The following is a 15,761-nucleotide window of genomic DNA, read 5'->3' as shown; positions in this document are numbered from 1 at the left end:
AGAGGTGAGGTGAGTGCTTATGCCTAGCCCCTCTGATTCTGTGATTACTGTGCCACTGTGTGTCACACACTGAATGTATATATATTCCACTGTTAGTAAGATCCGTCTAAAAGCATTTCACAGTAAGTCAAATAAAGCTCTCACTGGTGTAGACATTAGGCTTTATGTAAGCCTTCATTTATTAACAGCTCAATGGGTTTTCACCTGTGCTCAGAAATCAGCAGAGAGACCTGCTTGATCTCTGCTCAGCAGGTATTCTGTATGGTAGTCAGGAAGCAGTATGTGGGGGAAGGCTCTTGCCTTTAATTTCTTTCCAAATTGGACTTTATGAGACATCTCCAGAAAGTTGTTCCTCCAAACAAGGGGAAATACATTTCAAGTAGGTTATATAAGTATGGTACAACTGTAACATAAAATACCCTGCATAGCAAAGAGGCACTTAAAAATTAATTTGAGTATGCAGGTGTAACCCTCAGGCTATTTTGGTGCTGAGTAAATACCAGTTTAGTTCAGATATGCATTTTTATAGATTTTCATGATCTGAAACTCAATTCTTCACTGTGCCAAAGTGCACAGATCACTCATTGTAACTATTTGAGCAGCTTTGCAGTCTTTAGCAGGAAAATAGACGTGTCATTCTTCTCCTCATCAGAGATCTCTTCCTTCACATAGACTGCTTTTGTGGCTTTATCAGTCTGAACGGAAATAAGCAGGTGCCATTCAGATATCCCAGCTGTAGAGTGGATTCTCTGAAGAAAATTCTGAGCTTTGGTTTGTATGTCTGAATGCATTTTGGCTGTGTGTGTTCAGCTCAGTCCCAGGATTACATCTGCCTTGTGGGAATGGCAGCTGCTTCCTTTCAGAAGCATGTAGCACAACTGATGCCTTGTGAAGTTCAGGAGCAGAACTCAGCTCAAGAAGCCTAGCAGTGAAAGTAAAATACTGTCTCCATACCACCTCATGGCTCTGTTGGGAATATGTCTGATTTTATGAATGTGGTTTAATTTTTTTTCTTATGGCCTTGCTAGATATTAAATCTTAGCCTTGTTAGATGGCTTTCACCAGAGTAACAAGGAGGTAGGATGTGTCACATCAGTTTGGTACAGGAACTGACAATTTACATCTCCCTCATGTGCAAAGAGTGTTGTGTGGAAAGGGCAGCACAGGAAGGGGCAGAAAATATTGAAGTCCCTGTAGTTTCTGCCAGCATCCATGTTCATAACTGTGAAGTTATGGACTTCAGTTCATGAAATTATGGCCCTGTTACCCCAAAACTGCCCTGCAGGTTGCCAGTGGGGGTATCAAAAGATGCTGCCAATGCCAGAGAGTACTAAAAGGTGATGTGAGACTCCTCTTCCCATCCCTGACAATCTGTCTTTGTTGTAGACTCCAGGTGTAACATTCTGTATGCTTTTCCCTGAGAATTTCAGGAAGGTGCCAACCTGTATGACCTGCACATATCCTGTGTGCTTCTGTTGTTCTAGATCTGCAGCTTATCTATGCAAGTTGTAGTTGGTGTAACTCTGAGGCTCTGCAGCAGGAAGGTCTGGTGCATCCCTGCACTTGGAAAATGCTGGGTGGTTGTGACAAGCTGCATCTGTCCCTGACCTTTTGATTTTCAGCATAATGGTGCGCAGTCCCTAGTTCCTGATATAGGTTGTAGCATTTCATCACTAGTCAGTCTTCATCTCCTTGCATAGAGAAACAACAGAGACATCAGACTAGAGGTGAATGAGTGGGCAATAAAGGATTTCTGCATCTGGCTCTCTTCTTCCCTGCAGTGAGGCTGATGTGCCTGATGTTAACTGAGCTGTGTATCTTTCTCTGCAGAAGAGGAAATGTTCTGATAAATTACACTAATAATGTAACTAGAACATTTTGTTTTATGTGACTATAGCAATTTCTATTTATAAAGGTATGGCCCTTCGACTCCGTAGCAATGTGAAGAAATAGTAGTTTGGTTCTCAGAACCACAATAAGAGTGATGTTCATTGTTACTTATTAGTCCTGCTGATCTGCCCTACAGTTAACTTCTTAGAATCCTCTTGCTGTGCACTGCACTCCATGCTTAGACATTGCAGAAACAATTGAGGCATAGGCTGGAGGCACGTAGATAAAAAATGTGCCTTGGATGCCATGGAGGACACATGGTGTACACTTCTGACATCTCTGTTAGAGAGTAGGTGAGACTGGTATACAAAAAGCAACAGGACAGTTGCTGATTTTCTTCATGTCTGCGAATTTATTGAAGAGGCTGTATCTGAGTTGAATTTGGCATTCATGAAAAGAATAAGTAAACATTTTTTTTAAGGAGACTAATCACCCAGAAAGCTCAGGGGATTTTTAAATGTTAACATCAGCTTTAAGTGCCACTCTCAATTTCTTTTTTCCAGTCAAGTGTTCTGTTTTCAAAAGAAAAAAATAGTTTCTCTCTTCTGTTTTTGCATCAATGACTAATAAATGTGATGGGGAGTAATTGGAAAATTGATAACATGCAGAAAGTGGTACCTGTGTCCTAACAACAAGCGGGGATACGGAGAAGCTCTCCTTCCTGTACTTTCCTTAAATTCCAATTGGAGGGAGCAATCATTCATGATAGATATCAACTGCAATAGAAGAGTTTACAGACTGTGAGCCTGTCTCTCCAAGACCTGTTGGTTGGGAAGCAAGGGGAGAGATATACCCCAACTTGAAATTATTTCTTGTGTTTGTTTTAGATTGCATCTCTTGAACTTCTGTATGTTAAATCTGAAACATGAAGGTCCTTTCAAATACTGTTTTACAACAACAGCCGTAAAGGTTGGGGGTTCATACAGTTAATGTGTCTTACTTGCCATTAGCTGTATATAATTGTGCCATTGTAATTTGATAATTGATGATAATCTGTTCGTTGCCTTGAATTTGTTTGGTTGCAGCTAGAAAGTGGATTAAACAGGAGGAAACTAAGAAGAAAACTATAGGGTATAGAGGGGTATAGAGAAAGAGGGATTAAAGGAAGGGAAACCAAAACTGAACAGTGATCCAGAAAAGAACACAGGGAGAGTTTTCTGTTTTTAATTTTAAACTGGTTGCAAACCTTCACTAATGAATGTGTTTACCCATCCTGGGAGAAAAGGATGTCTGTTCCTTCAGTCTGTCTTCTGCAGCTGCACCAAATAGATGCCACTATTTCTGGGTTTCATATTCATCTTTCAGTTTTCATTTTGATCTCTTGGAGGTATTTTACTTGTGTTGCCTACAAAGCTTAAGGTACTTTAACTGAAAGAACTCAAATAGACCAAGTTCTTGCATTTCTCTTCTGCTTTTTCTTTATCTGGCAGCATAATTAAACAGTCCCTTTTCTGAAAAATTCTGAGTGCATGGTGCTGATACACGGTGAATAATGAGGTCCAAGCTCAAGATAAAGTGCAAAGTTTTTGGAGGACAGAACTATTTCTTGTAGTGAGCCAAGCTCCTTGTATTTACAGAAGTGACTTTTAATTTATTTGTAGCTGAATCCAGAAAGATAGTGCAAAATATTAACAGCAGAATCCAGTGAATGAGACTATAGTGCTGATTTGTTCTTTGTGCAGTACTATGTCACAGCTATTTTCTGTGCTGTGGTCCAAAACTAAGACCTGCACTGCAGCAGAAAATGAGCATTCAGCTTGACAGAACCTGTGAGGTGACCAGCTCTTCACTAGAGAATGCATGATATTTTGGGCTATGTTACAAGGATGTTCAGTGATTTAGAAACTTTTGTACAGAGCATTTTAAGTGCTTATCTTTGTAAATGTTGTTTTCCAGAATATCTCATTACTGTGTTTATCCTAGTACCTAAATCCTTTGAGTTTGTCCCTCTAATGTCTTTTATCAGTAATAGCAATTGGTAGAGGGAGCACTGCTATGAGTAAAAAAAAAAATCTTCATTTTCTAGCTCAGCGATTTGCAGACTCTTTTGGTTTGTAGATATTTCTGTATTTTTCAAACAGAACTTGCTTTTCCTAAGTACTTTCCGTTGGTAGATGTGTAGTAGTTGTAGCCCATGGACGACTGTTTGCAAAGCCCTTTATTTGAGAGTGGAAATGACGTGGTTCTGATTTATCTGCCTTAATGCTGGAATTAATTTTCTAAGAGTAGGTATGGCTTGGTGTAAAGCTTGAAAGATGGATAAGCAAATGGACAAAGGAAAAATGTGGAAAAGAGACATATTAGTTCATGAAAAGGTCAGCTAAATGCTGAGCAGCTGTCCAAAAGCAAATCACATGTTAGGACTCATTAGGAAAAAGTAGAGAATAAAAGAGAGGCCATTCTTGTGCCTCTCCAATATCCAGGTTTTGCCTATGTCTTGGACATGAATGTATTCTGGTCCCTGTGTAAAAGGATATGGTAGATAAAAAGAGCTGGAAAAGCATCTAAGGAGAGCAGTGATCAAAGATGTGATATGCCTGCCATTGGAGATGACTGTGTAAGCTGGAACTCTTCAATCTGGAAAAGAGAAGGCTCACATGAAATTTGGTTGATGTGACAAAAATCTGACACAGGTTGAAATAAGGTTTGACATGACATCCCTCTCACACACCTCCTGATACAGGTGCTAGGATACAGATTAAGGCCCAGTTCAAAAGAAACAAGAAAAGGTTGCTCTTTGCACAGGGGGCAGTAGATGTGTGGGACTACTTGAAGGCTGTGTGGCTGCTAATAGCTAATTTAGCCTTAAGGGGAGTTCAGCAAGTTTGTGGAAGAGGAATTCATTGGCTGTTATGAAGTAGAATCCAAGAAACCACATCTGTCTCAGGAAGTCACCGAGTTGAAAATGTTTGGATGCTGGGAGAATTTTAAGGGGAAGTTTTATATTTTTGCTGTGCTCTTATTCATCATGAGACGTCTGCTCATGGCTGCTATTGGAGGCAGAATACTAAGCCTTTTGTTCTGAAGTAGTATGGCTGTTCTTATGTTTCTTATAGGTTGTTTTTGATCATGATGTTAATTTTTCTAATGAGAGGAGTAATATACCAGGTAACCACAGGATATCTGTGAGCAGTGTGGTGTGCATCTGTGAAGAAGGCACAGATGATCCTAGAAAGCACGAAGTACTTCAGATAGAACTGGGAAGCATTCATGTCATTAAACCTATTCCAAAATATTATGTACCACTCTAGCTATCTATTCACATGCAGAGGGGACTACTAGGACAGTTATAGAAATTGAGTGTTTGCTTCACAGAAAGCATGGGCCTTAATTAAATTACATGAGTGGATGTTATTGCTGTATATAAATGTATCATGGACAAAATGCCAGCAAGGGAGAAGAACTAATCAAGCTAAAGAACTATATTGGCATAAGAGCAAATACGTGTAAACTGGTGATGTGTGAGTTTAGGCAGAGAACTGGGGGAATCTTGCCATTTGAGCACCAGAGTTTTGCAGGAATCTTCCAAGAAATGCCATGGTGTTTAAAGCAGAAAAACTTCAGGAGGGAAAAGGATGAGAAGAGCTCTCAGTAGCTGACTTCTGTAGTTGAACTAAGAAGTAGGAGAAGCCCAGGAAAGGGGTGCAGAGCTCTCTCTATTCCTTGGAGTTGCTCAAGGCCTCCAGCTGCTCCCTGTAGCCTGCTGTGAGGCTCTGCTGTCTGTTTTGTTTCAGCCAAATTTTGTACTGTTATGTAGCCTTTCTGTGTTCCTGTCACTTCCTGACCATGGCCTTTCTAATCCTTCAGGTAGTGATTTGGATCTCATCCATCCTTCTGTTTTCTGATCATAGCCACCCTGTGAAATGCAAACAGTTGCTGTTTAGCCAAAAGAAAAAAATAAAAAGAAGATGACAGGGTAAGGTATAATGCAGATTTCGGGGTATTTGTTTGCAAAACCAGGAAATAGAAACAGTGACAGCTGTTAACAGCTTGAACAAACTGTTTGTAGTGGTTTCCTACTTGATAAATATGTTAAACCTTTCCCAGTTTTGCCTTATGTTCTTTTATCCAAGCTGTTTATTAATAAAACTAGCAGTGATGATGGCAGATTGGTTTTCCACAAAGCCATGTGTGAAAGTATCTTTAAAAATAATTGCCCCTGGTAAAATTCCATTAAATATATTTTTATGATAGAATCATAGCAACTTTACAGCCCTGCGTCACCATCTACCATGGAATTCCCATGCTGCTACATTTATTTACTCCATCCAAGCATTGTAAGAAAGGCAAATAATATTCCTGCTCTAGCGCTAGAGTAACTGAGGTGTCTAATGAACCTGTTTGAAGTCGCACAGTAAAGTTGTCCCAAGTCATACTTTACTTGTACCCATGTAGTGCATGGCATCCACAGATGACACCAAAGTCAGCAGGACTACTGATGCTACTGTACTAAGGTTACAGGGTTGAAGGAGATGTGAAGATCTGTGTATTAGGAGTTAGTGTGGTTAGTATGTCAACAGGTTTAGTTAAAATAGTTCCTTTGATTATTTAGGTACATCCTTTGCATGAGGGTAAGAAGTAAAAAGAAAAACCAACCAAAGCAACCCAAAACCAACAACCCAAAGCAAGATCAGGGCTCTTCAGAAGTGTACAAATAACAGGGAACAAGCTAGCTAAGCAGCACCCAGGAAAGAAACAGTGTTATTCTTGATATCAGTGGATTCAGAGGACTTAGAGGAGGTCTGGGAAGGGATCTGCTGGGCAGTGATGGTCATCACTGTTCATTCTCAAGACAAGTGTTGAACAAATAAACCTTGGTGTAATAAATTGAGGTATGAAACAAGGTGGTTTCAGTTCTTAAATTTCAAACACTTGTGTCCTTGAAATCAATTTCTATATTTTATGAGTGATATATAGGTGTAAACATGCAGAGGATCTGCACTTGACCTCTGAAGTTGATTGCTTTTCCAATCATAAACTGATAGTTTTGTTCAGAAGCTTTTTGGAATCAGTGGAATATTAATACTGCACAGACAGAATAACTCCACATTCTTTAGTATTTTATAAGCTTGAATAATGATTATCGTGGCCATATGTAATGTGTGCTGAGCATCACAGTTGATATATTCTTACTGGTACATTTGGTATATTTGAAAATCTCAACTATGTAGAGCTTCTAAAGGAATGTACTTAGGCCCTCTACTGATCATTCTGGGAATAGGAAAGAGGAAAAACCGCCCAGCAATATTAAAATACTGGCAAAAAGGGCCTTTTTTGGAAAAGGGAAGATAAATGCAGGGAAATGTAGGATAGAATAAAGAGCTGTTCTATTTAAGTAAGGCCATTCACTAGCATTATTTTCAGAAATATCTAAAAAAAAACCAACCAAAAACCAAAGGACAAAATACCAGTTTCAGTGAAGACAAGTTATTCTGTTTTGAACTGCTGTAAATTAAAACCTATTGAAAAATCAAGTTTTGCAAAAGGCCCTATGCCAATGGCATTTTTTGCCTTATGTTTTAAAAATACCTATTCAAAATCTAGTGCATTCTGTATTCAGGCTAGAACCATAACGAAATTAAACTTAGGGCAAGTTCCTCATAGTAACACTTGTCAAATCTTCTCTGAAGGCTTCAGAGGAAGGTCTGTTATGGTCAGGTAATGGGACAATCAGAGTACAAGTATTTAGTTCATATGCTTTACCCTGAGAAGCTGCTCAGAAGTGTCAAGTCTCTGAGCACTACTTAGCATCACTTTCCCCCTCATTTTTGCATTGTGGGTGTATCAGGGAAAGTTTTGTGATGTTTTTCCAAGTGTTTGATCATAACATGAGTTATTGAGTCTAGAGCTATTTATTTGGAATTGATCAGTATCATCTTCTTGTGTACCATTGATTTCTGTGTATCGATATTTCAGTTCAGACAGTGTGGTTACCACACCACACTTCTGTGTGCTTGCAGCTTCTTTAAACCCTAGTTAACAAATCGTATCAGCTCTGTATTAGCTAATGGATATTTACAGATCTTTGGAAATATAAAGTGTGAGGCAAGCATCAGAACTTTCAGAGGTGAGCCAGTACCAGAACATTACATAACACTGTGATGAGAAATGGTACTGAATTAAAGTGAAACTATGGGGGGGATTTTAGGAGACAAAAAGTACCAGGCTGGGCTGTGTGCTTCTGAAATCCATGCTACTGTCATTCCTGTTGCAAATGTTTTCAAAAGAAAAGAAAAAAGAAAACTTGTATGTGCATTTAGCACTATGCTAGTGCAACATTACTGATGCATCAACTGCCTTCCAGAGGTCTGCTCCTCATAGCCTCCTCACAGATCCCTTCATCTGCTTTTTCCTCTAAAACAATGCGACTTCCTCTAAGCTGGGTACGGGTGCAGTCCCTGGCATATGCTGCCCCCAAAACTGTGCTATCTCAAACTCTGGAAAGTCGTTTTTGGCCTGGGCCATGAAGATTTTAGTGAGAGTGAGACTAAATGGACAAGCGACACAGCCCTGGCCAGTGGCTTGACACTTTGTGTTTGCTGGTGTAGGTGTAGCTGTGGAGTACCTGAGCTCTTGTTTTCCCATGATGGCGTGGACTGATTGTTGCTAACCACATTTGGCAGCTCTGGTCTGATTTGTTTCCTACTAGTACAGGAATAAAATTCAATAGCAGAGAAATTCTTACAAAACATCATTAGCTTTTAGACTAGTGGCAGAATCCTGCTATGCTGTGGTAGTCCCAGGTCAGAGAAGGCAACATATATGTCAAAATAAAACCACAGGGAAGTAGTAGGACATGATCAGGCTTGTGTTACTCTGTGCATTTGGACACCAGTACTTCCCAGAGGGCTGGAGGTACACACAAAGTCCTCTGGGGCATGGGTTTTGTGAAGTATTTTTCTTGGTAAAAAGTGAGTTCTGCAAAGTCTCCATAAGTTGTTACTGAGTGTATCCGTAACAGCAGAACTTGTAATTCTAAGCTCATTGCTCTTTAGCTCTCTGCCTTTTTCACTACTTTTTCTTCTTTTCTTTTCTTGTTTTTCCTCCTAATTTTATTTCCTTAGATCTAACTGGCTAAAACCGTGCTGTGGGAGACGAGCAGCTGTGTGGCAGGTGTTTTTGCTCAGTGCAAGTCTCAACGGTTTCCTGGTAGCCTGTGTAGTATTGGTGGTGATTCTCCTGACTCTGGAACTCCTAATAGATATAAAGCTTCTCCAGTGTGAGTAGGAGGATTTTTATGTTTCTGTTCTGATGAAATAAAGGCTTAACTTGCTGGGAGATGTTTGAAGGGGGGAGGAGGAGGATGCTGGGGATATTTTTTTCCTACCATTTAGATGATTACTAGGCTAGGCAAGAAATATGGTTTTGTGGAACCCTGGTATAGTGAAGTCTATATATACAATAAGGTCTGTTCCTTATTTTGCTGACCCAATTCAGTGCTGGACAAATTTTCAAAGGACTCGAGCTGAGTGTACATGCAGAGATCAGCTCTTGTTATCATTAGTACTTAAAAAAGTCTGTCCTTCACGGACACACTCCGTATACACAGGGGAAAGATCATTTGTGCATTGTTAATGTCTGATACTTTTCACATGCATGTCCATAGGCAGAAATGATGGACTTGCTAGGGTATTTGATGCTTTTTTATGAATCGATTCCTACTGAGGTTGGTAGGAATTGAAATTGCTGTTTTCTGTCTTGTAATGCACCGAAATGATACCGAACTTCATTCTACTTTGCTAACACACTGCAAGTCAAATGATAGCTTAGGTGAAGTTTTGCTTTACCTGAATTCACTCTACGCAGGTTCCACAATGGAAATTTTAATGCTGCTGATTTGCTTCCTAATTAATCTTTGTGTTTCTAGCCCTCTTTTCCTCTATTCCCTTTTTTCTTTTTTTCCTTTTATGACACAAAGCTAACATGAACACAAATACCTTTTTCTTATGCTAAACATTGAAGGACAGCCTCTAGCATATCTGTAAAATCTCAGATACGCTGAAATGGCAGTGATGGGGTTCAGCCAATCTAATAACTGCAAGAATGCATAGCGTGAAAGAGGCATGGTCTGGTATCTTCTACAGCAACTTTATACTGAGCAAACGATCCTTGTAGTCTGTGGAAGTCCTTTTATTTTTGCAATTTCTCAATTGGTATTAGTGGAGGCCGATTCACGGTAAAGGTTTAGGTATTGCGTTTGGGTTTAGATTACTTTAGGGGACTTTATTGGTAATTGCAGTCATTTTATAAACCCGATAAGATAAAGGAATGACTGAGCTGTCTTTCCATGCTGTTGCCACCATTTACACTCCTGTCTGTCCATACTGCACACGCTGGTCTGAGCATGGGCACTTAGTTACATTTGTAGTCTGTAGCAACTTGCCCTTTGGAGGAGGAAGCCCAGGATTTGGACAAGTCTGTTGCTTTCAAAAAATGTCAGGGATTCCAATTATGGGTCTAAGTCCTTGAAAAGTGAAGAATTTAAACAGTATTCACTGAGGTGCTACATCTTTACGTAAAGACTTGTCACTACTGTGGAGTCAAAGAGTTTAAATGTTTCTGTTGATTTCTCTTTGATTTCTAACACAGTTTTGGATACTTCCCTTTGGAAGCACCAGCTTTCTTACCATTTATTTTCTGAAAAATCTTCTAAAGGCAACTTTATTGTAGGGATCATTCTTCCTCTATGTGCCTAGTGCATGATACTCTTAAAAGCTCTGCATCTTGCACCTTGTATGTGACCTATAGGTGTTTGGTAGAACCAAGTAATTTCACTGTTCAGAGGCCGCCTACACTGATTTTCTCAGCACCCAAGAAAGGACCCATTCCACTCTTGTGTTGCTCCTTTGCATTGTAATGAATTGACCCATCAGGCTTCTTACAGTCATTAAGTTGAATAACTTCTATTTTGTTTTAAATCAGATAAAACCTATTTTGGTGGGGTTGGTACAAGTACTGCAGTTGTGCCATATGAGGAATGGCTGCAACTTACATTAAGATTTTAAAAAGCCATTTAGGCCATACAGTTTTAAATTATTCATTATTCTATATGAAATCAACCAAATGCATTAGGATGTGTTACAGCACATCACTGCCAATTTTGTTCATAGTAACAACTGCTAATCCACATTATAGACTGTAATTACTTAGGAAAACTCCTTTATTTTTTCTTTTAATAGTGTTTTTCTTGGCTTTGACATTTTGAGAGCATCATTTTCCTCTCATACTTTTAGTGCAGGCTTTGATTGTGCTGTGCACTTCTCCCATACACAAAACTGTCAGTGTTAGTGATGGAGGCTGAATTTGCAAATGTGTGGATCACACATGAAAAGGACAGAGACCTTTTAGGGTATTTTAGCACAAAGCATATTCATGCCAGAATTAGAAACCCCAGAAAGCAGGGGACATGTAATGGGTCTGTTTTTTATAGGTTTCTGTCTTATAATCACCTTTTTTAGTCCTGTCTTCAAAGCTCTTCATATGCATTAACAAAATAAGGTCTCAATACCTTGTGATGTTCTGCAAATGCAGAAACAGATGTGTATTATGTCACTTGCACCTCATCTCAGGGGAAAAAAAAAAGGTTCTGGCATGTTCCAGTCCCCGCTGTCAGAAATACAGACCATGCTGCCCCTTCCTCATCTTCAGTAGTTTCAGGGAAAGCAACTCAGAAAATCATCCTGCCATCACCTTCAGGTCTTCCTGAAAACTGTGAAGCTGAAAGGCTCTGCTCCTGTCCATTTGGTTGCTGGATTGAAGCCCTGTCTGACTATAGGCCAAGCTGTGCAAAGAAGATGCACATTGTAGCGCAGCAGTGCCTCAGTTCGAGTGGGTTCAGGGCTTGCCCGAACCATGTAGGGAGCATCTGCTATCTGATCCTTGCAGAAGCAGTAGAGTTTGTATCTCTCAGCAAGTCATCCTCAAGAACAACATTCAAGTGCTGATGGTGCAAGCTTCTGTAATGGCCACTCAGGGTTTGTCAGGCTGTGCTCTTCAACCCTTCCCTCCTGGATATCCACTTTGAAGAGATGGGAAGGCAAGGGAAAGGGTGAGGAGGAAGACTGAGGTTGGCTGTGCTCTGCATTTTATGCTGAATCATCTTCTTCAAGACTAAAAAGCATCTGGATTTGCAACCACTTCTTCCCCATAGCACCAGACAATTAAAATGTGAAATTAAGCACAACTTTTTGGTTTTTAGTTACAATTTTTTATATATATATATTTTTTCTGGGGTGGGTGGGTGAAGGGGGAGAAGTTACAAGTTCAACAAGTATGAAATTCTGTCCCAGATGAAAGTAGAAGCCGAACAGCTTATGTGCTTTGTCTCAAATTGAGTCCCAGTGATGTATCCTAACCACCACAGAGCAGGGATGAGCACCTGTTGGAGAAGACTTGTTTTTTGTAACTTTTGACTGCATATTTGGAAGGGAGTGTCTTGGAAGAGGCAGATATCCAGGGTCAGTGTATGGGCTGGTGATTCAGCTCTTGTACAAAAGCTTCTTGCTTGGAAGGCATTTTCAGATTGACTGTTTTACTGGCAATGTAACTGCATGCTGTCTGGCAGCACGTCCACGACTCTGCTGCAGTAACTTCAAGCGTCAGAAGATGAGTTTCTGTCCAAATTCGTGGTTGTTGTATCTTTTTTTGTCCACTAAGGGGCAGCTGGAGCCTTGTATGTCAGTCGAGAGCTGGTTGAAAAATCCTTTGTGAATGGTTTCCATTTCTTGTTCTTTATGCCACCCTCTAAAGACAGTGTCTTGGGAATATATTTTGCCCATTTCTTTCATCTTTAGGTAGCTTCTCTGCTGCACCACAGCAAACCCTCTCTTGTGAAGCCCCAGGTGAGCTTCAGCTGTGGCAGATGAGTTTTCTTTGTATCCTGCTTTCTTACCTTATCGCTTCCCCCCCTTCCCATTTTAAGCAGTTTTAGTTTTAAAATAAGTGCTTTATTTAGTGCAAGCCCTATATGTTCTTGGGACTTAGTTAATTCTGCCAGTCTTGTGTCTCTATTCACAGAGTCACTGATTGCCTTAAACTTTGCTTTGAAACTGCAGGACTGAACAGGCTATTTTAATCTGCCTGTTGCAGGGGTGGTAGGCTCACAAACACCCTGAAGTAGAGAGAGGATGTCTTCTCTTCATTCTCTTATTTCAATCTTGAGAGCATGTGACCTCCAGAGGAGGAATTGCCAGCAGTTCTGATACTGGACCCTCTCAGCTTTGCTCTGTCAGCAAGGAAGAGAACTTTGGTTACAGAATTTCAGTTAAACTTACTTATTAAGGAATCCTCCTGTTCTCAAGACATTCATTTGAGCTCATGCAGATAACCCGTATCATAGAGCTTCTTAGGCAGTCTTGCAGCAGACTCATTTGTCTGAGTTTATTTCAATTTACCTATAAGCTAAACAAATTGAACCAAATAAAAGCCTGATTTAACGCCAGTGAGTGTCTGTCAAGGCTTTAGTACTCTGTAAAATTTAATGAATTCAGATATGTTTTCATGAGTGTTCTTCCCAGTCGGTTCCTGAAAGGTCTTTGTTCAGTCGTTTCACTGTGGAAGTGGACCAACTACTTCAACAGTTGGCGTGCATGGAGAGTACTGATATGGGAAGTTAGTGTGTAGAATCCAGAGTTTCATAAATTACCACTTTAACTTACCCCTTACAGACCTCTTTTCATGGAGGAGTTTGAAATTAAGTGAACATAAGTGATTTTGTCACTGTCATTCTGAAGAAGAGTGCTTACAAAGAAATTGTGTGGCTCAACCGACTACTTTAACTGGAATTATTATTTCATTTACTGTGACTTTCTTGAGTGTTCTCATGAAAACTTGCTTGAAGACAAACCTGTCCATGTGACAGCCACCCTGCCTGAAAAACACTGTACAAAAATAGTCACATTTTATTTGTTGTACAAATTAGAATTGCTGACATTTCACAAAATCCTTAAAATGAGTATATTAAGATTTGATCTTATTAGCAGTTAACAGTTATATTGACTCTGTTGCTTCTCTCACTATGGTTTTCTTAGAATCAGACTTCAAGAGGAATGGGGTCCTGAGCTAGTCCTGGCTGTTCATGCCACAACAGGAGACCTGTACAAAAGTCTACCTACCTAGGTTATTTATTTAGATAATGGGAATGTATTTTTTTAACCCCAGTTTAAGCAGTAGTTTTTAATCACCAGTTCCAGACAATTACTGATATTCTGGGCTAAACTGTCAAAGAATGAATATGAGGAATAATGTGGGGAGAGTATAGCATTCTGTTTCCTTACAGAATTCTGGCTCAGGTATACAGGATTTAGTTATACATCCATATGTAAGTCATAGCATTACTGGTTATAGTAAACATAAGTTGCATTCTGCTGCTGTAATGACGCTTCATTGTATTGTGTTAATTGCAGTTTCAAGTGCTTCACAGTTTGCGGGAGTAATTCACTGGATCAGCCTAGTCATCCTGTCTGTTTTCTTTTCAGAGGTATGTATAATCTAAGTCTTTTACCACATACAGAACTGCAAAGTATTCTTATAGTGTCACTGGAATTAGCAAGAGTTTAACAGTAATTTGACTGTGAATAAATGTAGCACAGTGTGCTTAAAAAGCTATTAAAGAAACCCCAAAACAGTAAAAATCTTGTTTAGATTAGTGTTGATGCTCAGAATTGCTGCCTGGAATTGGTAAGAAACATGGAAGATCCTGTCTTCCAAATTACAATTGGAAACCTGCAAAAAGAAATCTTCATCTCCAAATCCATACAGGCTCAGGGTAGGACTAGTTTTAGGTTGTTTTTGTTTTTTTTTTTACTAAAACGTCTGTTGTGAGAATGGGATTATCTCCTCTCACAATTTGTGTGGGTAGTTTTGATGTTCTGGTTTGCTGCATATGACACAGAAAGAGAATGAAACAAATGGTGAATTTGTTTTCAAAAATGATATGGCTGTATTGTGCTTTGGAAAAGGCTATAGCCATGATGTAACAAATGACCAGACTCAGATAATCGGTTATAGTTTTCAACTTCATTCCAGAAAGAAGTCATTTAGACTAGTCCTGAAATATCCCAAAATACTTTCAAGGCTGTTTTTTTGAGGTCATAATGTGTTACTTGTCACAAAAAAAATGTCCTATGTTCGTGAATTTAGCAGATAGCTTGGACTTAAGTATTTAAATTACTTTTTCTAGTTCCATAGGAGAAAATGTCATCCAAACAGATGATAATTCATCGCCCTGTGGTAAATTTAGGTGAAGGTTACAAAAAAAAATCAAAAACCAAGGACCTGTGATACCTGCAAATGAGTTGATAGATCACTTGTGTTGAATTGACACTCATTATATTATACTACTCTTTATTTCCATGGGTCTGTTTATGAAAGACATGTATTTACATGTATCACTTTGTGTTTTTGCTCATAACAGGGATTTTCTAGCTGGTGTTGCCAGACTGTCAGTGGGTGCTTTCTGAAAGGAGTCCTTGATAACAGGCAGGGTGATTGCATCCTAACTGCCTAGCGCTGTAGTTAAACAGAGATAGGATTACTGTGCCCATCCTTTGACGGTAGTTGTGGCTTGTAGGATACATATAAGATGACTGATAAAAAATACCTCTAAACAAAAAATGTTGCAGCGCATCTTTCCCTTTTGAATTGCACATCCTAATTCTCAAGGGTTCTACTCATCCTACTCAGGATTGGTGGATGGACTCCATTCACTATGAAGAAATTGCTTCCTGGAGCTTGTTTCACAGAAGACTTCTCCTGTGGTCCTCAATTTCCTCCTGCTGGGGTGTGGCCTCAAGTTCTATTTTTATTCATTTGCACTACCAACTACTCTTCTCAAACCCTAGTGCAGTGCCTTGTAAGCTTCTGTATCCCTT

General features: G+C 39.5%; 1 protein-coding gene across 4 annotated transcripts in view; it reads left to right on the top strand.

Moving 5' to 3' along the window:
- The window catches only part of TMEM266 (transmembrane protein 266), an 86,854-nt gene that overhangs the window by 30,182 nt on the left and 40,911 nt on the right, over positions 1-15,761 (top strand). For all 4 annotated transcript variants that reach the window (XM_062612244.1, XM_062612245.1, XM_062612242.1 and 1 more), the window contains exons 5-6: positions 8,955-9,109; positions 14,295-14,368. In XM_062612244.1, the coding sequence (XP_062468228.1) occupies positions 8,955-9,109; positions 14,295-14,368 (229 nt within the window). The remainder of the gene's footprint in view (positions 1-8,954; positions 9,110-14,294; positions 14,369-15,761) is intronic.

The sequence above is a fragment of the Pezoporus occidentalis genome, unplaced genomic scaffold (genome assembly GCF_034315485.1).
Source record: "Pezoporus occidentalis ecotype Australia unplaced genomic scaffold, CSIRO_AGI_Poc_V1 ctg159, whole genome shotgun sequence".
Taxonomy (NCBI): domain Eukaryota; kingdom Metazoa; phylum Chordata; class Aves; order Psittaciformes; family Psittacidae; genus Pezoporus; species Pezoporus occidentalis.
The sequence above is the reverse complement of the archived record's forward strand: the minus strand, read 5'-3'. Positions and strand labels throughout refer to the sequence as shown.